This window comes from Barbus barbus, assembly GCF_936440315.1.
Source record: "Barbus barbus genome assembly, chromosome: 49".
In the NCBI taxonomy this organism is placed as follows: Eukaryota; Metazoa; Chordata; class Actinopteri; order Cypriniformes; family Cyprinidae; genus Barbus; species Barbus barbus.
The window spans coordinates 20,722,570-20,744,169 of record NC_136727.1 but is presented as its reverse complement, the minus strand read 5'-3'; the positions used below and the strand labels follow the sequence as shown (position 1 = coordinate 20,744,169).

The 21,600-nt window shown below is 38.0% G+C and overlaps 1 protein-coding gene across 2 annotated transcripts in view; it reads right to left on the bottom strand.

The window, feature by feature from the left end:
* LOC306867761 (phosphofurin acidic cluster sorting protein 2-like) overlaps positions 1 to 21,600 on the bottom strand; it is a 69,013-nt gene that overhangs the window by 47,240 nt on the left and 173 nt on the right. For both annotated transcript variants that reach the window (XM_079413618.1, XM_079413619.1), the window contains exon 1: positions 21,367 to 21,600. This exon is cut by the window's right edge. In XM_079413618.1, coding sequence (XP_079269744.1) covers positions 21,367 to 21,593 — 227 coding nt within the window. In that variant the 5' untranslated portion in view covers positions 21,594 to 21,600. The remainder of the gene's footprint in view (positions 1 to 21,366) is intronic.

Genomic DNA, 21,600 nt, shown 5'->3' with positions numbered 1-21,600 from the left:
GGATGTGCTAATCTCAGCGCAGACTCTTGGCATGAACGGAAACAGGTTGCTCCCTAATGATTCCCGACTGTAAGAAGCTTAACAGAGATGGTGTTGCCTGTGGCACACGGGGCCAGACAGCACACACTGCCTTCAATCACCATCTCTCACACACACACAGCAGCCATGATAGTATTATGAAATACTCTGACATATTCCCACAGTGAACAGAGGATTGTGGGGAGGCTGTTATGATTGTAAATCTGTCATGATAAATAGCCTGCTAAGTCTTAAAACACGGTCCGCCGACACAGATGATTGAGTATTAGTCTGTACCTGCCCTAAACAACAAACCCGTTACCAGAGGGAGGAGTGTGTGTGTGTTTTGATCTGTTCTAAGACCTTGATTATGAACGTAATCTCGACACACCTTAAGGTCACGCATGTGAAAATACAGATTGAGGCATATACGGCTACAAACACAAATCTGTATCTGCCGTCAAAACACCTTGTTCCTCTGTTTGTGCGTGTTATGCCACAGGATATGAATTATGCAATCGTAAAGTGTGGGCAGAAGGTTGTGTATTGCAGGGGGGTGCAAATTCCTTGAAAGGTATTATTTTAAACGATCCAGAGCCTCATTTATAAAGCGTTTCTGTGTAAATCCTTCATAAACTATTCTTATAAAAACTGCCAAAGCAACCAATTGCAGGGTTAGCAAACTGTAGCCAAATGAAAAAAATATCCATAAACAAGATTACTGCAAAAATCTTATCGGCAAAGTGTGACTTTATGCCCAGAACCACTGCTTTGACATGAAATTATGGCTTGGTGATGTTTATGAACAGATTATTTTGCTACATTCTTAAAAATCAAAGTTCTTTATTAGGATTGATGGTTCTGCGAAGAAAACTGAATATCCATGGAACCTTTCCATTCCACAAATGGATCTTTAAAGTGGAAAATGGTTTTTTAGATTATTAAAATGTTTGAAGAACCATCTCAGGTTCCTTGAAGAACTTTTCATTGAACAGAACTGAAAAAAAAAATGCTAAAAGCTTTAATGATCTAAAGAATTGCATCACTTTTGGAACCATTCATTTAAGTCGAAACTACTATTTACCTTAAAATGTGAGACATTTTTGTCAAACTCATAACTGCAGACTGGAATTGAATCATATTTCTGACTTCTCAAGACGAGACCAACTGTAAACTATGAGGATGCTCATAGAGTTTATTCTTCTACTGAAGCCATCGGTGGAATTCTTGGTGGAAAAACTACATTACCCATGATTCTGCAGAGAATCTTTCCAAATCAGAGCCGAAGGAAGCAAGTCATGCCAAAATAACACTCTATTGGACACAATGACGTAACATATTCAGCATCTTTAAATCAATAGTTTTATATTTATTAATCTTTTTTATATCATTCACAGTGATTTATAGGATTGTAGTTTATTTCGTCATTAAAACCATTAAATATTAAACCATTAAAACTAAGTCTTGTACCTTTGCCTTACTGTTCAATTTTCCAATACTATTTTGTTTCTAATCAAAGTTTGTGGTGTTTTGATTTACCTCATAGTTGGCTTTGGTTTGTTGCTTATAACTAACTAACACCTTTTTAAAATCCATATGAGAAAAAACAATGGGAAATAAATGTCAGGAACCAAGGCTGCTGAAATCCAACCTATGACACCAGGACTGACCTTTAAACAGCAACTCAAGGTCGTGTCTTTTCCCAAAATGAGTGAATGGCTGTAATTAGCAGTGATTTTTCAGTGGCGCCTCGGTCTGTAACACTAAAGGAAATCCCATTAGCAGGACAGAAGACCAACACCCATAATGACCCGAGCTAATCAATGAGCTACATTAGAACCTAAATCATCCTATTCACAGACAAAACCAACTCAATTTCTGTTGTTTACATTCTAATAATGAAATTATACAGCCAGTTGACGCAAAATGCAGTTTAAGAGATTTGTTGCTATTTTTGTATTTAGGGAAATTGACCATTATTTTAACGAAAAAAATCGGACATTTGATTTTTTTTTGTTTTTTTGTTTATATTACAAAACTATCACGCAGCTTGAGAAGACCTGAAATATAGTTCACAAATTAACCTGTTTTTATGATACTATGATAATCCGAATGGCTGTTTGAAAACACTGAAATACTGTTTGATTTTTTTTCTTGTCCATGTCAAATATGAAAACGGAAATTTTCACACCGTTTTGTGTACACTGAAAAATCTTTAGGATTTACTTTGAAACTTTTTTTACTCATAAACTACTAGAAAATTTCACAAATAATTACAAAGAAATGACAACTACCACATTGAATGAAACATGACATTTTCAAGTAGGGCTGGGCGATAAAACGATAACGATATGTATCGCGATAGACACGTGAACGATATCAATAAAAAATATGTTCGATAAAACGTTCAATATTTTTTATTCTTTGTCGGAAGAAAACAAAGGTTGCGAAGCAAGTTTGGTTGCATTAACAAAGGCACTCGCTCTCTGGTAACCTAGCAACGTAGGGAGTGACACGCTAACAGCCAATCATGTAACAGTATCATGTTTGGTTGCGCCATATCGTTGTCTCGTGTCTAAGTGCGCACGTGCGGCTGAGAGTGCACGTCTGCAGCCAGACCCTATTGGCTGGTCTGCTGGATTCCTCTTCATAAGCAGAAAATGAGTGCTGCAGCAAGCGAAGAAATTGTAAATAAAAGAGAAAGTCAGCTCCCAGTATGGCAGTTTTTTGGATATTATAAGTCTGACCGTAGTCAGACCAAATGTCGTCTGCAAATTATGCAAGACCGTCGTCCCCGCCAAGACTGGTAATACCACGAACTTGATGTACCACCTTAAAAAAAATATCAATAATTATCGATATCGACCGATATGAAACACTGATATCGTGATACAGTTTTCAGCCATATCGCCCAGCCCTATTTTCAAGTACAAAATCTGAAAAAGTAATCCAATAGTAATCCAAATAGTAAAATGTAATCCAGTAATCTATGTTTTATTCACAATATCAAGTGTACCAGGGTAACTGCGGTATTTCTGCTTTTCCATAAGTGCCTCCTACAGGGAATTTGCATTTTCAGTCATATCGTCTGCTGTTTTTTACACACTGGTCTGTGTGCAAAATTGAACTGAATTTTCATGGGAACATTTGTGTTGGTGTGAACAGACCTTCAGTTGCCATTCACTTTCATTACATGCAAAAGAGTGGCCAGGAAAATTCTCCTTTTGATTTCCACAATGGAAAGTCTGGAATGGCATGATGACGAGTAAATGCTGACGGACTTTTTATTCTTCTAGTCCTATATACCACACAAACAGCACCCATAGATGCTTCTCCTGCATGGAAAGCATGCTTCTGAGCACAGCCTTGCCAATGATGTGCACTTTGGCACGTAAACACCTCTTCTGTTCCCCATTGAGAGGTGGAGATCAAAGCCTCGTGTTTGTCTCGTGACTGCAGCATCTCAACTATAATGAACAACAACCTGCAGCATTTGCATAATGAACACCCTCCCGGAAAACCCGCTCATTCAGAGGTCAGGCTCCAACATTTTTATGAAACACTGCAATATTTGCAAGACAAATACCATGTTGCTCTTCCAGCTTTCCCCTCTATATGATGAGGAAGTGTTGCTGCATCACACAGAGATATGTAAACTCACGGTCACCAGCACAGGCTGCCCTGCTCTACTTTTCTGAAACGAATACACGTCGCTTGACTCAGCAGACAGACTATTTTGTGCTCACTCTGAGGGCAAGTTTATGCCCCGTTCTCTGCTGACTCACAGGCCACAGGTTTGCCACCCTGCAGCCAGGATCTGAGTCAAACAGGAAATAACTTGCATTGTAAGACATTCTCTTGCCTGTGTGTGCAGTCCAGCTCTCTCTGCTCATAGGAAACACTCCATATAAACAAAACACTGTTTCCAAATATACTTCACTGACCTATAATAGAAGAAATGATAAACAAAACCAAGGTTGGGCAATAATAACAGTGTATGTTCGCAGTAAAATTCACCATGAATGTGGAGCCTCAGTGCTTTTGGTGTTCACAATGCTAGTGCATTTAAAAGGTAGTGCATCACACAAATCAAATTAAATGTCAGATTTAAACAGTAAATATTAGTTTAAAGGAACACTCCACTCTTTTTGAAAATAGGCTCATTTTCCAACTCCCCTAGAGTTAAACAGGTGAGTTTTACCGTTTTTGAATCCATTCAGCCGAACTCTGGGTCTGGCGGTAGCACTTTTAGCTTAGCTTAGCATAGATCATTGCATCTGATTAGACCGTTAGCATCTCGCTCAAAAATGACCTAAAAAGTTTGGATATTTTTCCTATTTAAAACTTGACTCTTCTGTTGTTACATCGTGTACTAAGACTGACGGAAAATGAAAAGTTGTGATTTTCTAGTCCGATATGGCTAGGAACTATACTCTCATTCTGGCGTAATAATCAAGGAACTTTGCTGTCGTACCATGGGTTCAGCAGGCGTAATGACATTACGCAGCGCCTGAAAGTAATCCCCAGCTATATCATAACTAGTTACCTAACTGGGGACTACTTTCAGGCCAGACCATTTTAGAGCGAGATGCTAATGGTCTAATCAGATTCAATGATCTATGCTAAGATACGCTAAAAGTGCTACCGCCAGACCCAGAGATCGGCTGAATGGATTCAAAAACGGTAAAACTCCACTGTTTAACTCTTGGGGAGTTAGAAAATGAGCCTATTTTCAAAAACATTGTGGAGTGTTCCTTTAAAGTTAAAACACTTCAAACGAATGGCTCCTAAAGCAAGATTTTGCAGTGGTGTGAAAGAACCTGTCAGTGAACAGAACCTTTTAATCATCTAAAGAACCATTTTCAACTATGGAACCTTTTTTGCATTGATAAGGATGTTAAAAGTTCTTCATGGAACCATCAATGTCAATAAAGAACCTTTATTTGTTAAGAATGTAGCAAAATAATCTGATTATGATTGTTGGAGTACTGTAACAGATTATTTCTGTATATTTCCTATGTCAGTAGACTACTTTCATAACTTGAAAATATAAGAGTTTTAATAGTATGTGTTTCTTCAGTTGCAAAGGTACGATCACATTTACAATCGTTCTGTGAATTACAGGTGAATTTAGTCATTCCAATAGGAATTCATGCAAATGGGAATTTTCCCAAAAGGTCAAAGATTATTCATGGAAAATGGAATGTTTTTAAATTTTTCTCAAATAAATTTGAGAGAACTTTTGATAATCTGACTGCATCTGGAGGGTCATTTCTGTAAATCACTTCAAATCGTTTGTTTCAATTAATTGATTCTTGTTTGAAGTTATTCACAGATTTAAGATTAAATAATTTTGAAAAAAAAAAACTTCAATGAAAATTAAAAATGTTGCCTTACAACTTTCCTAAATAGGTTTAATGTGAAGTACTAAAATTACTTAAAACTAAAACGAAAGCTAAAAAGAGAAAAAACACTAAAGACAGAAGCGCATAAGTACTAAAATACTAAAATGAAAACAAAAATATTTTTAAAAAAGTCTAAATTGTAAAAAATACTATACTAGTATATAAAAAATGTTCAAATAGAACTGTTCTTGTCATTTTTATAAAGGGTTAGTGACCAAACCCTCATCTGGCATAGATTTATTTATGATGCTTTTGAACCGTATTATGGGAACCCTGAATTATAAATATAACAAGGCCAATAATAACTCTTATTGCACTTATGATAACAATAATTTAATACATCTTAATTTTATTGTTCTATTCCAAAACCAGAATACCTAGATAGCTTCTGTTTGGCAAGACAACAGTGTGTTTATTTGCGATCAGTCACTGACAGGTGTAATATCAGTCAGCATATTGCATTGTTCAGATGGCCAGGTACTTTGTTGCTGTGTGTGTCCAGCTCTACTGGTACAGTAGGTAGATACTACTAGATACTCATTCTTAGTTGAAAGACACCTGATGCTTAAAACAGTCCAATCAGTGTAAACCATGTCGCTACGCGTGATGCAACACATTTTTTATATATTCATAATGGTCACTAGAGGAACACCAACAATCTGCTGGAATGAACAAGAGGGAGATAATGCAGTAAAAGCGTCCTGTTAATCTCCTGTTGACCAGTGCATTGTGTTTAATGCACATCACTCACACTCGGACGGCTCAGAACAATGAACGTCTGCTCTTACACACTTTATCCCACTTCCACAGACACACAGCTTCCTGTTTCTGCTCAGCTCAATCGCTCTGTAGTGCGAGGTGCTGTGTGATGCACACACACGTATCTGTATGCTGTGACACAGATGGTGATGGTGACTCATGAATCTCACAGATCGATGTGTTTCAGTGCCGTCTGATGGTATTTGGAGCATTGCTCTTTGTCTTGATCTCTCTTGCGTGCAGATAAAATGTAATTCCTTCAACACACACACACACAAACACACTGGTTTCCATGTTTTATGGCTTCATTCCATAGGTGGTCTTTCTACTGTACAAACTGCACCAGTAACACCTTACCCTAACATACATCTAAACCTACCCCTCACACTAAACTACAAGCATTCTTACATTTTCAAAACACTTGTAATTTCTTCTGGAATATTATATATTAGCTTGATTTCTAATGGGGGAAGACATTTTTTTTTTATTGGTATTACTATATTTGTGGGGACATTTGGTCCCCTAATGTAGGGAATACCAGTACACACACACACACACACACACACACTAAACTGAATATCATTACAAGAGGGCTGAACATAAAGATGTGTTTGTTTAGTGATTTAAATGCCAGAATTCATTTTGCTGTTTAATACAAGGAATGCTTTATGAGTGTTGTTATTGTTAACTAAAACTAAATCTATTAAAAACATTGTTGGTAGTTGAAAGGAAGATGTTGCCTTGGCAACTAACTAATATAAGGTTACGCTGACATATTAAAATTACTGAAACTAAAACTGAAATAAAATCAAGGTAAATTTAAAATAAACGAATGAAAACAATTACTAACATGCAAACTAAAAATAAAATAGAAACTGAAAATAGAAAAATAACAGTAAATTCTAAATATTAACAAATACTACAATATTTTATAAATAATACCAAAATAATATATATTATTATTGTTATTATTATTATTATTATAACATACAATTTGAGTGAAAGCTGAGTACCATCTTCCTAATTTGAATAATCTCAATGTGTTGTCATACTATTATTAAAAGTAACAATAATAATTATCATTGTATAATAACAATATGAACATAAACACTGTTGTTGTTATTTATTATTATTATTATTATACATTAGCCTTATACATTTATCCAAATTTCATTCAAATTGAACTTTTAAGAGTACCACCTCCATTAGATGTGTATTAACAACATCATACACACTTATTATGTATTATACATTTACATCATGCATAGTATTATTAACAGCATGAATATTATACGCAGTTATTTTTTAATGCATTTTGAGTCTTTTATCCAGAGTGACTTCAGTGTGTAACTCATCCAGTGTTTGTGCCTCAGACCATCAGGCTACTGGACATGCATTAGTCTCTACTCTTATCTCAGCTCTCCGTCGCCTTACTGCAGTGACTCCAGTCACTTTTAACTGTCCGTTCAGATAAGCTCCTATGTTATCTATCTGCAGATACACCATCATGCTCTAATGCAGTGTATCTGACTTTAGCAGAGCACTTGAGCAACGTTTCAGCGAGGAGTTTGGATTCTGTTTTTCATTGTTCAGATGTGTTGTTTTTGAATATAATCATGTGTTAAGTGCTAAATCTCACACGTTTATACCACTGACTTAATTATTGTGTATTAATAAATATATAAACTACAGCTGGGATGGATTGAACAGTCAAAGGAAGAGGCTGCATGGAGCTCCTTCCTGAAGAGGAAACACTTCTTATGGAAAACCGAATGCCTCTTCACACACACACACACACACACACACACTCACACACACACACAGACACACACACACACACACACACACACTCACAACGTGAGTCAATAATGAAGGAAGCCAGTTAAAAATACTCCACAAAGTGTTAATAAAAGCGCTCATATGGCAGAATGCTCAAATTAAGAAGGCATAAGTTCATAAAACACACCATCTGTCTTCCCTACGACTATATTTGACAAGAATTATGTATTCAGTGTAGGACTATCCAGAATGGCTATAATATTGTGTATTTTTAGAGGTGTTTGCTGAGGCAAGCATCACTACTGCTCCTCGTACTTCAGACTGAATCAGCCCTAATTATAAAGTATATCATTTAGTTTTTTTCACAGCATGTGTAAGTGATCTGTAACTTCACTGCAAATGATCAAAGTTCAGGACTCTCACGCTCACTGCACTGCTAATTGGTCGCCTCAGCTCTCAGCAATGCCCCGCGGGCTCATGGGTAATTTTCCACTTGCGGAGGAGTAGATTCAGAGAGAAACCTGTGCTATATCTTCCTGAGTGACTCTGATAGATAAAGGGAGGAAGAGAGAGAAGCAGATGAAAGGAGAGAAGGTGGGAGAGATGAAAGTCGTGGTAATTTCTTCCTGAAGGAAATGTCTTCCCTGATGGGACAAATCCTACTTTCGTCGGTAACTCTGATTTGGACCTTTCTAGCCCTTGTGAAAAACAAGTGTGCTTATACCTCAAATATTATCAGTATATTCTAAAAATAATAATTAATGAAATAATACGGCACTTAAGTGTACTTAAGTGAGAGACGCTGTTTTTATATACACGTCAAATTAAAAGTTCTACTTTCATAATTTTTGATGTCAACTAACATAATGCAATGTGTTTTACAATATTAATTTTAAAGTTAATATATTTTTGCATGTGCTAAATTGCAAATTCATCATTACAAATGTACAAGTTTAAATAGAAATGATAAAATATATAGTTTACCATAAATGCAGTATATTTGGCAGCACACTTTAACCGCTATTCTATTATAATGGTCTGATATCATAATGAAGGAAAAGCTTAATTAAAAGAATGGAATTCTTAAAAAGGAGTAGGTTGGCGTAATCTTTTTTTATTATTTCTTTGAAAAAAAACTAAAAAACTGCTTCACTGCCAAACCAAACCAAACCAAAGAACTGTGGTGTGACCAACAACCAACAACGTCATGTGATCAAACTAACATGCAGAACCATGCACAAAAAAACAAAAACAAAACTAAAATAATAAATAATTAGACATCTTTTTGTCACTAGGTTTAAACTTTTCTTGAATAGAAATACTTTTCTAGAATATGCTCATGCAGAATAAGGCATTGATATGTCCTTTATAAGTACTAATAAACAGCCAATATAGTTAACTAGCAACTAGTTAATGGTAAAAAGTGTTCCCTAATCTAGTGTTAACACATTTTCAAAACCATATGAAACACATTCAAATCTACAATACTGTTTGAGATCGGTAAGATTTTTAAAAAATTCTTGAAAGTCTGTTATATTCACCAAGGCTATATTTATTTGATACTGAAAAATACCGTAAAAAAGTAATATTTTAAAATAATATTAAATAACAGTTTTCTATGTGAATATGTGTTAAACTGTAATGTATTTCTGTGATCTGCAGCTGTATTTTCAGCATCAAGTCTTCAGTGTCACATGATCTTCAGAAATCATTCTAATATACTGATTTACTGCTCGAGAAACATTTCTGATTATTATCAATGTTGAACACAGCTGAGCTGTTGAATATTTTTCAGGTGTTTCTTTGTTTTTCACCAGAATTTGTATTATTTAACAAAGTAACTAATTTGGAAAAAGTAACTCACATATTTTACTGTAAAAAAAAAAAAAAAAAGTGTTACTTTACTAGTTACTTTAAAAAAGTAATCTGATTACTTAACTCACGTTACTTGAAAAGCATTAAACATTTTTTTCAGGATTATTTGATACAGTTTTAAATTCATAGATGAATAAAAATTATTTTTCTTTTTTTCTTTTCCTTTTTTTTTTTTACAATTTAACACATCCTCGCTAACCTCAATCTTTTGAACAGTATGCATATACATATTGTGCCTTCATGCATACAGACACAGGAAGAACAAAAGAAGGAAGAGAACAAACGCTGTTTATTCTCACCACATCAGCCACAATCTCTGCGGCTCGATGCATGCAAGCATGAAAACACCAGACCCTACAAAACACATATGCACATTTGCTGCCCCCAGAGATACATTGTGTTTCTTGTTGATTTGCTCAGTAAGTAATCATATGAAAGTCCTTGATTGTAAAACCTTTGGCCTTTTTTTTACACTATTTATCTAAACTTGGATGTTTTCACATCTCAGTCTCCCATAATTACTTTGATCACCCTAGCAACAATATAGCAATGGCTTAACAACCACTCAAAACACCTTCGAAACCACTTAGGAACAGTCTTGCTAAGTAATACTAATACACCAGAAACTACCTAGAAATGCACTAGCAACCACTCACAGCACCCTAGTAACTGCTCAGCAATGTATTAAAACACTTTTTAACTTAAAATGTAGGCTACCGCTAACCACCATGATAACACAGAGGGCATATTCAGAGTTCATTATAAGTGGCCTGTCCATAAACCATAACCAGTACTCATACAAAGTCATACACACAATTACAGAACACCTTCATGGTAACACACGACACTAAAATAATTCAATAAACATGAACTAAATAACAAAATGCAACACAAAGCACCCTACGTACATCACTATAACAGTTATGTAAAATATAATAAGTAGTGCTGTCAAACAATAATCGCAATTAATCTCATCCACAATAAAAAATGTTGTTCACATAATATACGTGTGTACTGTGTATATTTATTATGTCTATATAAATACACATACATGCTAATATTTAAGAAAAATATATTATGTTTATATATTAAACATTTATCTGTAATATAAATAATATAAATATATAAATAAATACATGTAAATGTTTTCAAAATATATACTTTGTATGTATTTATATATATAATAAATATACACAGCACACACACATATATTATGTGAACAAAAACTTTTATTTTGGATGCGATTAATCGTTTGACAGCACTAATAATAAGGAATGTCCTTTAGCTGTTTTCACTGTAAATTATATTTAATTCATATTTTTCACTTGAGAAAACCATATATTTGACAACATTTTATAGTAGAACTACAAATAATGCAAATTTAAAGCAGTAAACAGGTTTACACCATATGTGAAAATGTTTTTTACAGGTAACCAGGTTACTGAAGCATTCTTACAGTCTTTTATGTATATTTACTGAGTTAATGTATATAGACCCTATTGGCTTTTCAGAGGTGTTACTCTGTTGTAATATGATATACGTTTGCCTTAATAAATAGACTGTATGCTTTTAGCAGGACTCTAGAAACAAATGCCGCTTTATATCTCAATTCCAGGGCAGAACATGCCAAAATTAATCAAAAACATGCACCAACATATCAGCGCTATCCAGTGATAGCTGCTCTACTGCTGTCTGAGCTCGACGAGAGGGAGAGAAGCACAAAACGACACAGCCGGGGTCCTGAGGCGCTCCGAAATTAATTAAAATGCCTCCAGTCGAGCCGACAGATACAGAAGATGACCTCTTAAAAAAAGAGTGCAGTGAAAAAGACATCAAACCATCCAATAGTGGAAAACTACACGGTTAATCACAGATCTGATGCTAAACGGCTTTGAAACCAATAAATTCCTTCAAGTCTGCGATAAAAGGAGTATAACTGGCCTATTGCTTCTTATATATGAGGTATATGCATGTTCAGTAAGGATGGGAATCACAAAGAATTGTGCAATTTTTGGTCCCTTTATAGTTCTATCAATATCTATAGAGCAATCAACAGAAAACAACTGTCGTTAGTAGCAGCCCAAGATAATTCACCCAAAAATGAATATTTTCTCATCATTTCCCATCATGTTCCAAACCTGTATGACTTTATTTCTTCTGCAGAACACAAAAGAAGATATTTTCATATTTCAACAGCTTCATTGTATGGATGAAATAAACACCGAGACATTTCTGCTGACATTTACTGATGCCCCGAAGTCCTTTTAGTGTGTATCAGTGGTTTAAAACAGAAAATGAGCCTGAACTGTGCAGCTAATTTCCTGCGGGACCCTTGAGAAACAGAAACCAATGGTTTTCAAGAGGTACAGTGATGCATGCATTTCCACCGCATGGATCTCTGGGAAAGGACAACATCATGTACCTTGCGACATCAGCTGGCGTTTCATCAGAAATAATGACCCTACACCGAGTCCCACACCAATTAAGGCCCAATGAACGAGCATGAATAATTGACATGCTACTGGCTGCATAAACAGATTGGAGCCGCATGTTTAATTACGGCAGCCTGATCTATGCCTGGTTGGGTTTACACTCATTTGTCTTTGCAAGGACATGAGGAAGGAGGGGAGTAATCTATAAATCACTTCCAGTGGCCCTCGTTATCCTTCTAGAGACTGGGACTGGGTACTGCTGGCTATTTTATGAAACACTAAACATAGTGATACAAGACGCGATTAGAAAAACTGCACTGCAATGACAATAGCATTAGATTGTGCCTGAAGTAACTCAGAGTTTGGCTTACTTAAACTGCTTCTTCATTAACCCGATTAAAATCTGGGCATGATTGTTATGTTTCGCTTCAAAAAAATCATACTAAAATCTAGTTAACTTTTAACATTAAAACTCAGATTACAAAAAAAAATTAAACACGAGGATGCGATTTTTAAAGCTCTATTTAACAACCACTTTTTAAAACAATAGTTATTCACAAAATGTGAAAATTATAAACTGTATTGTATTTTTCTTATTCTTTTATTTTAATGTTATTTATTATTATTAACACCAAAATAATGGGTTCAATTCCCAGCAAAATTCATATGCAAGAATTGTTAAAAATGTGCCTTCAATGCAGTGCACATTTCTTTGAATAAACACATCCACTAAATGCATAAACACCTTTATAAAATAGTTTAGAAACTGACATGTCCAAATAATTTTTATTTTGGGTGCATACACCTGCATTTTACCATGAAATGCTAACCCGCTAATTCACAATCGCAACATAAATTTTGTACGCACATTCCACAACACCTCAAAATGGAAATATATGCAGGCAATTTTACAACACTAAAGGAAAAAGTCACAATTTCAAGGAAAACATGTAGCTTAACGAGTATTTCCGATAACTCAAATTGTTTTTACTTTATTAACCGACTCATTAATTAAACTGAAGGTCATGAACATATGTTCTAGTTCTTGATTCCCAAACGCGATCGGTACAGACACTCTCTGTAGTTCCTCTAGAAGTCCAGCCATGCTGTATGAAGCAGAACAAATGAAGCAAACAGCTTTGGCATTTGAGCATAATTCACATTTGCCCTTTTCTTTGAGAGGACTCGGGGGCGGCCCGTGGCGTCAGATCTGGAGCTGTGAACTGCTGAGGTCCAGATACTTAAGGGACACACTAAGTCTCAGGAAGCATCCTGTTCTTATTACCAAAGCCATCGAGACACATCTGGGCCGAGCTGATTAATCTGGTCCCATGAGTTCTCACAGCTCTCTGTGGAGCTTAATGTGCCACCAGGTTTGCTTTTAGTCAGACAATTACTCGCTGTACTGAACCATCATCCAAAATAACAGAAAAACAACAGAGAGGTGGCACACATCCACACTTGCTACATTAATAAATAAAAAATGTTGTGATACATTGCAAATATAGCAACAACCAAAGGACGTTTTTAGGCAAAATGCACATTTACTACATAGATATTAGACATTTACATTACATTAAGTCATTTAGCAGATGCTTTTATCCAAAGCGACTTACAAAGGAAAACAATGGAAGCAATCAAGTTAACTGTTTTCAAGATGGCGCCGCTTTGTTCGGACGCCGTCCAGGTCGCTCCGCTAAGATTGTGTTTTTATCTACTTTTTTACTTAGTTTTACTTTCTCTTTTTACACATCTCACGTTGGCACTGATCACCTATAACATATAAACACTTTTGGACATTGGAAACCGCTACACCAACCTGTTCCAGGACACTTTATCCAGGAATCCAGCATGGCCTCTGGAGATTCTTCGGAACGCAGAGATGAACAATAATCCCCCGAGCGAAGGATCAAGAAACACCGCGGGAAACGCGCTGGGATTCGAGATAGACTCAGGAAAAGGGCTCACAGTCCTCCTCTTCCAAGCATTCTGCTCGCAAATGTCCAATCCTTGGAGAATAAGATGGACGATCTTAGAGCCAGGATTAGTTTCCAACAGGACATTAGGGACTGTAATATCCTTTGTTTGTCCGAAACATGGCTTTCGTCCATGGTCCCGGACACTGCTGTAATGCCAAGTGATAACTTCTCTGTTTTTCGGACGGACAGAACCGCAGAGGCCAATAAATCCAGGGGTGGAGGAGTGTGTTTCATGATTAACAAGAAATGGTATGATCCCAGGAATATCTCCATTCTGTCGCGTTCCTGCTCGCCTCATCTGGAACATCTTTCCATTACTTGCCGCCCATTTTATCTGCTGTGTACATTCCACCACAGGCGGACACTGGTTTGGCTTTGTCTAAGCTTCACGATGTGCTCAGCGGCTACATCAACAAACATCCTGACGCTGCCTTCATCATCGCGGGGGACTTTAAAGCCAACCTCAGGCAGGTCATGCCGAACTTTCATCAACATGTATTCTGTCCAACTAGAGGACCTAACACACTGGATCATTGCTACACTCAGTTCAAGAGTGCCTACAAAGCCCCGCTCACTACCGGCTTTTGGCAAATCGGACCATGCCGCCATTTTTCTCAAACCGGAATATAAACAAAGGCTTGTTCAGGATCCTCCGGTGCAGAGAGTAGTGACGCGCTGGTCCTCACACTCAGAAGCTAGGTTGCAGGCGGCTCTTGATGACGTCGACTGGGACATGTTCCGGGCGAGTTCTTCTGACGTCAGCGAGTTCACGGATGTAGCATTAAGCTTTGTAAACACGCTAACCGAGCAAGCTACAGAAACAATAACTAGAAGGACTTTCTCCAACCAGAAACCGAGGGTGGACCGAACAATCCGTGCCGCGGTTAACACACGCACTGCCGCTTACAATGAGGCTCTTCTGACCGGGAATATGAGCGAGTACAAAGCATCGTGCTATGCTCTCCGACGCGCAGTAAGAGCCGCCAAACACAGATACGGAGAGAGAATTGAGTCTCATTTCCAGCTCAATGACTCTCGACGGATGTGGCAGGGACGGAGGACCATCTGTGCCTTCGGAAACAAATCCTCCGTGGAGGTGAGAGCAGATCTGCAACAGATTGCAACGGCGCCTCTCTGCCGTCCAGCGCGTCAGGAAGCAGCAGGCGGAGCAGCGATGATCCTGTAATCACCGTGTCGGAGGATGAGGTTCGGAGGGCGCTAAAGAAAGTGAACGTCAGGAAAGCAGCCGGACCTGATGGGATAACCGGCCGTATTCTGAGGTCCTGCGCCGATCAGCTCGCTGGTTTGTTCACGTCTATCTTTAATGAGTCCCTTGCTACCTCCGTGGTTCCTACCTCATTTAAAAAATCCGTAATAATCCCTGTGTCTAAGAACAATAAACCTTCTTGCCTGAATGACTATCGCCCAGTTGCCCTCACATCTATAGTCATGAAGATTTTTGAGAGACTTGTAAACAGCCACATTTGCTCCTCCATCCCTGATACTTTGGACCCTCTTCAGTTTACCTATCACCCAAACAGATCTACGGACGATGCCATCTCTCACGTCCTCCACTCTTCCCTCACACACATGGACAGCAACAATGGGAATTATGTAAGGCTGCTATTCATTGACTATAGCTCAGCTTTCAATACTATAGTCCCCATCAAGCTGGCCTCTAAACTCACAGACCTCGGCCTAAACTCCTCATTCTGTGACTGGATTCAAGACTTCCTCACCGGCAGACCTCAAGTGGTGAAAGTTGGCCAGTTCACCTCAAACTCCATCACCCTCAACGTAGGAGCCCCACAGGGCTGTGTCCTGAGTCCCCTGCTCTACTCTCTCTACACGCATGACTGCGTGTCCTCTCACAGCTCCACATCTATTATCAAATTCGCTGATGATACTGTGGTTCTGGGCCTCATCTCCAACAACGATGAGACCGCATACTTGGATGAGGTAGAGAGACTCACATCATGGTGCCAGGACAACTGTCTCTCTCTGAATGTGAGCAAAACTAAAGAGCTGATCATGGACTTTAGGAAGAGAGAGCAGCAGCCCTACACTCCTCTTATGATCAGTGGGAGCCCTGTGGAGAGGGTGAGTAACTTCAAGTACCTCGGTGTAAACATCTCCGAGAACCTGACTTGAACTACTCACATCCAAGCACAGGTTAAGAAAGCCAGGCAAAGACTGTACCATCTGCGACAGCTGAGGAAATTCAGGGTCTCACCAGCAATCCTGAAAACTTTCTATTCAGGGACCATAGAAAGTGTATTGACTCAGTGCATCTCAGTGTGGTATGGAAACAGCTCCAATCAGGACTGCAAAGCACTACAGAGAGTTGTGCGCTTAGCTGAGCGCATCTCAGGGTCTGCTCTCCCCTCTCTGCAGGACATCTACCTCAAACGCTGCAAAAATCAAGCTGAAAAAATCATCAAGGACTCAAATCACCCTGGTAACCATCTATTCACTTTGCTTCCATCTGGTAAGAGCTTCCGTAGCCTGATGGCAAAAACTGAGAGACTTAGGAGGAGCTTCTTCCCCAGGCCATCAGGCTCCTAAACTCTAACTCTGTGTCATAACATCACTTGACTCCATGTTAATATCACCATATCAATAAGCTATTCATAATTTTTTCTACCTCATATTGCTGCTATTTATATACCCTGTACAACTTGTTTGCACATTCCTGTTATATTACTATTTATTTCAACAACATACTGACCTGGACATTTATATTTTTTATGTTTTATTTTATTTTTTTCTACTTTTCTTTTTCATAATACTTGTATTATATACAATTGCACTGTTCTTGGAGCGGACCTGACTTACATTTCACTGCTGGTTATACTCTGTATAATTGTGTATGTGATGAATCAAAATCTTGAATCAAAATCAACAAAAGAGCAATGATGTGCAAGTGCTATAACAAGTCTCAGTTAGCTTAACACAGTACACATAGTTTTTTCAATTGAATTGAAATTTTTTTTGAATTTTTTGCTTTTATTAATTGAAGTGATAGTGATAGTGAAGTGATAGTGAAGTGATAGTGAAGTGACATTCAGCCAAGTATGGTGACCCATACTCGGAATTCGTGCTCTGCATTTAACCCACCCAATGTGCACACACACAGCAGTGAACACACACACACCGTGAACATACACCCGGAGCAGTGGGCAGCCATTTTATGCTGCGGCGCCCGGGGAGCAGTTGGGGGTTCGGTGCCTTGCTCAAGGGCACCTCAGTCGTGGTATTGAGGGTGGAGAGAGCGCTGGACATTCACTCCCCCCACCTACAATCCCTGCCGGCCCGAGACTCGAACCCGCAACCTTCGGATTACAAGTCCGACTCTCTAACCATTAGGCCACGACTTCCCCACCACTTTTATATAATATATATAAAAGAAAACAAATAGAATACAAAAAGATTAGAAAAGCTAGTGTTAGTTTATTTATTTTTTTTAAGAATAGAATTAGAATAGAGAGGCCTAGAGGTAGAGGGTCAAATAAAGATGGAAGAGATGTGTTTTTAGCCGATTCTTGAAGATGGCTAAGGATTCAGCTGCTCGGATTGAGTTGGGCAGGTCATTCCACCAGGAGGGAACATTTAATTTAAAAGTCTGTATTGTGTGCCTCTTTGGGATGAACAATAAAGCGACGTTCACTTGCCAAACACAAGCTTCTAGAGGCACATAAGTCTGAAGTAATGAATTTAGGTAAAGGAGTGCAGAGCCAGTGGTGGTTTTGTAGGCAAACATTAATGCCTTGAATTTTATGCGAGCAGCTATTGGTAGCCAGTGCAAATTGATAAACAGAGGTGTGACGTGCATTCTTTTTGGCTCATTAAAAATTAATGCTGTTTTGATTCATTGTTCTGGATTAAGGCCCCGTCCACACGAAGACGGGTTTCTCTGTATATGCATACATTTTTTACTGTATAGGCGTTTCGTCCACACGAAACCGGCGTTTTCGAAGAGTGAAACCGATCATTTTTGAAACCGGGTCCCAGGGTGGATAAATTTGAAAACGCTGGTTTCATGTTTTCGTGTGGACGGCGAATCCGTATATTTTCTGAAACGATGACGCCATCAGCCCACGTCTCGCCCCTAATCAGACACCGCTACGTCACATAACAGCGACAACAACAACAACAACGTCAGACTACGTGCCTGTGTTCGTGCTGCAGAACCTACTGAGATCATTAGTTTTATTAAAGCAAAATCTTCTGCTTTGTGTGTTAGTTTATATTCAGCGCGCAAGGTTTACGCACATGGTCCAAGTCTTCTTCTCTGTTTTTGTGTGTATCTCTGTGGCAGAATTACAGCGCCACATATTGGTCTGGCATGTGTACTACATCGTTTTCAGTCGTTTTCAGTGATTCCGTGTGGACGCAGATATTTCCTGAGACGACTCCATGTTTACGGAATTTGAGGCAAAAAAAGATTGGATACGGAGAAACCCGTCTTCGTGTGGACGTAGCCTAATTGTAAAGGTTTGCTATTTAAATACCCTGGACAACTTTTTGCACATTCTTTTTGCACATTCCTCTTATTACTATTTAAGTCAACAACATATTGACCTGCACATTCATATTTATATTTTTTTATCTTTTATTTTATTTTATTCTCTTTTTTTTCTACTTTTCTTTTTCTTAATATTTGTATACTTTATAATTGCACTGTCCTTGGAGCGGACCTGACCTACATTTCACTGCTGGTTATACCCTGTATAATTGTGTATGTGACAAATAAAAAATCTTGAATCTTGAACTGGCTGGAAGACCTGACAAGAGAGCATTGCAATAGTCCAGTCTGGACAGAACAAGAGCTTGAACAAGGACTTGCAAAGCATGTTCCGAAAGAAAGGGCCTGATCTTCTTGATGTTGTATAAAGCAAATCTGCAGGACCGGGCAGTTTTAGCGATGTGGTCTGAGAAAGTCAGCTGATCATCAATCATAACTGCAAGGTTTCTAGCTGTTTTCTGAGTGATGGTTGATGTGTCTAACTGGATGATGAAATTGTGACGAAACGATGGGTTTGATGGAACCACATGCAGTTCTGTCTTGGCAAGGTTGAGTTGAAGGTGATGGTCCTTCATCCAACCAGAAATGTCTGTTAGACATGCTGAGAAGCGAGCAGCTATCGTCGGATCATCAGGATGGAATGAGAGGTAGAGCTGATTGTCATCAGCACAGCAGTGATATGAAAAGGCAAGTTTATGATTGACAGAACCTAGTGATGCCATGTAGTCAGAGAAGAGAAGTGGTCCAAGAACTGAGCCCTGAGGCACCCCAGCAGGGGTCAAGATTCCTTGAAGGACCTATTTGAGAGGTAAGACTCAAACCACTGGAGTGCGGTTCCTGATATGCCCTTTCTCAATAGGGTTGACAGGAGGATCTGGTGGTTGACCGTATCAAAAGCAGCTGACAGATCCAGCAAGATAAGTATTGAAGATTTGGAATCTGACAAAATATAATTAAGCAAATTCATTAGCTTAATTCATTTTAGCACGAATGAAACACTGTATTGACAAATGAGCGTCCATGACCAGATTTTTGTATAAACTGCCATATTTAGTGATACTGATGTGACAATTCAATCAATTTATTATGTTTTAGATTCTCAGATTGACTTTTAAAATTCATGACTGTTTGTTTTATCTTGCTGTCTTTAAGATCCCTTATTGTGCTAAGACTGCATCTGAAGATAGCAGAAAACACCCTACCCTTTAAAACAACAAACAGAGGATGTGCTTGCTTTAACTTTATAATGTTTGACAACTACAAAATCCAATCTGGCATCGAAGAAGACACACTAGATTTTGCTCTTTGTTCACTTCCATAAGCATGTAAATGCTGGTGCTTGAGTACTGCTTGAGTACAGGTACTCAACCTGCTATACACAAAGTTGGGGATTTTGTATGAATTTGAACAAAGTTAATTAGTACAAAAATTAATGATTTAAAAAAAAAAAAATACAAATACAAATTTGCAACCAATTTTCCAATTAGATTTTTTTTTCAGTATGCAATACCCTGATGACAATTTAAGAGAATGAAGCAAATACTTTAGTTCAGGAAGGCATTAATAGAAATCACATACTAGCCTTGAATCTGTAAAGCATCTCGCCAATCTTTTAACTTCACTCTCATGGAAATGTTCCATAAAGAACTGGGTTTTAAATTCATATTATTATTACAGGATGTGGTTTGGGTCATTTGGACAAAATGCATCATGTGTAACACATGAATTCTTTGGGCAAAGAGGAAAGGGAATAACATACTGATATTCTAAATATTGGGATGATGCTTTCTCTTACAAACAAGTCAAGCATGTCAAAAGTGATTTTATTAAACCCTAAGAGATACGCTGGTTTTCTATATAATCAACAACAGCTATAATCATGTAATGCAGCATTATTTAAAACTGTTAATAACCGATAATAACAGAATCATACTTGAAAACTGAATAACTGAAAACTGATAATAGCAGACAATAACTTCACTCAAAATCCTGAATATGCATCTTTTTTTATAAACAAATGACACTCATGGTCATTACAACAAGCTCAAATTTGCATTGGTTTGACTGTAATGAATACAAAAGCGCTTTTGAGACCACTGATTGCTTCAGATTTTAAAAGCTTCCATGCAATTAACACAGGCTTTTTAAAAACATGCGCCATCCTAATTTTAAAACCATAACAAGACACATTTTCAGTAAATATATGCAAAGTTGCACTTAAATGATATTAATGCACTATGATGAGACAAAATGGCATGTCAGAAGAAAGATATTGAAATGAGGCACTAAAACAACCCTTCCTAAATATAAAGTTGTTGATCGCAGTCTCTGAAAGTCAATTTGAACATTTTCAAATGCATGATCCAAACACACTGTCCTGTCTTTGCAATGCTTTAACTTTAGTGGGTGTGTTTATAATGACACCCAAAACATGTTAACTAATTGTGATTTTTTTTTGTTTTGACCTCCTTCAGCATAACATGCGCAAGTTAAAGCCCATGTTTCATGCACAGAAGAGCATGCAAGCAACGAAATGTATTAGTGTCCTGAAGCTTTATTTACACACATGAACAATAGCATTAGGTTTGATGTACCTCGGAACACAGCTCGGAGATGAGCGGTCAATCTCCCACGTTGCGAATAAATTCATAGGCACAGGCATGATGGGACCCAAACCCGCCGCACCCGAGCCCGAGCCCCCAGCTCCGGCCATGGCAGATCCTCCGGGCGCAACGGCGTGTGCGGGTGCGGGAGCGGGTGCACTGAGCCCCGGGTTCATGAAGGCGGCCCGGACCCCTCCTCTCTCCACAGCCGCGGCCATCACCGAA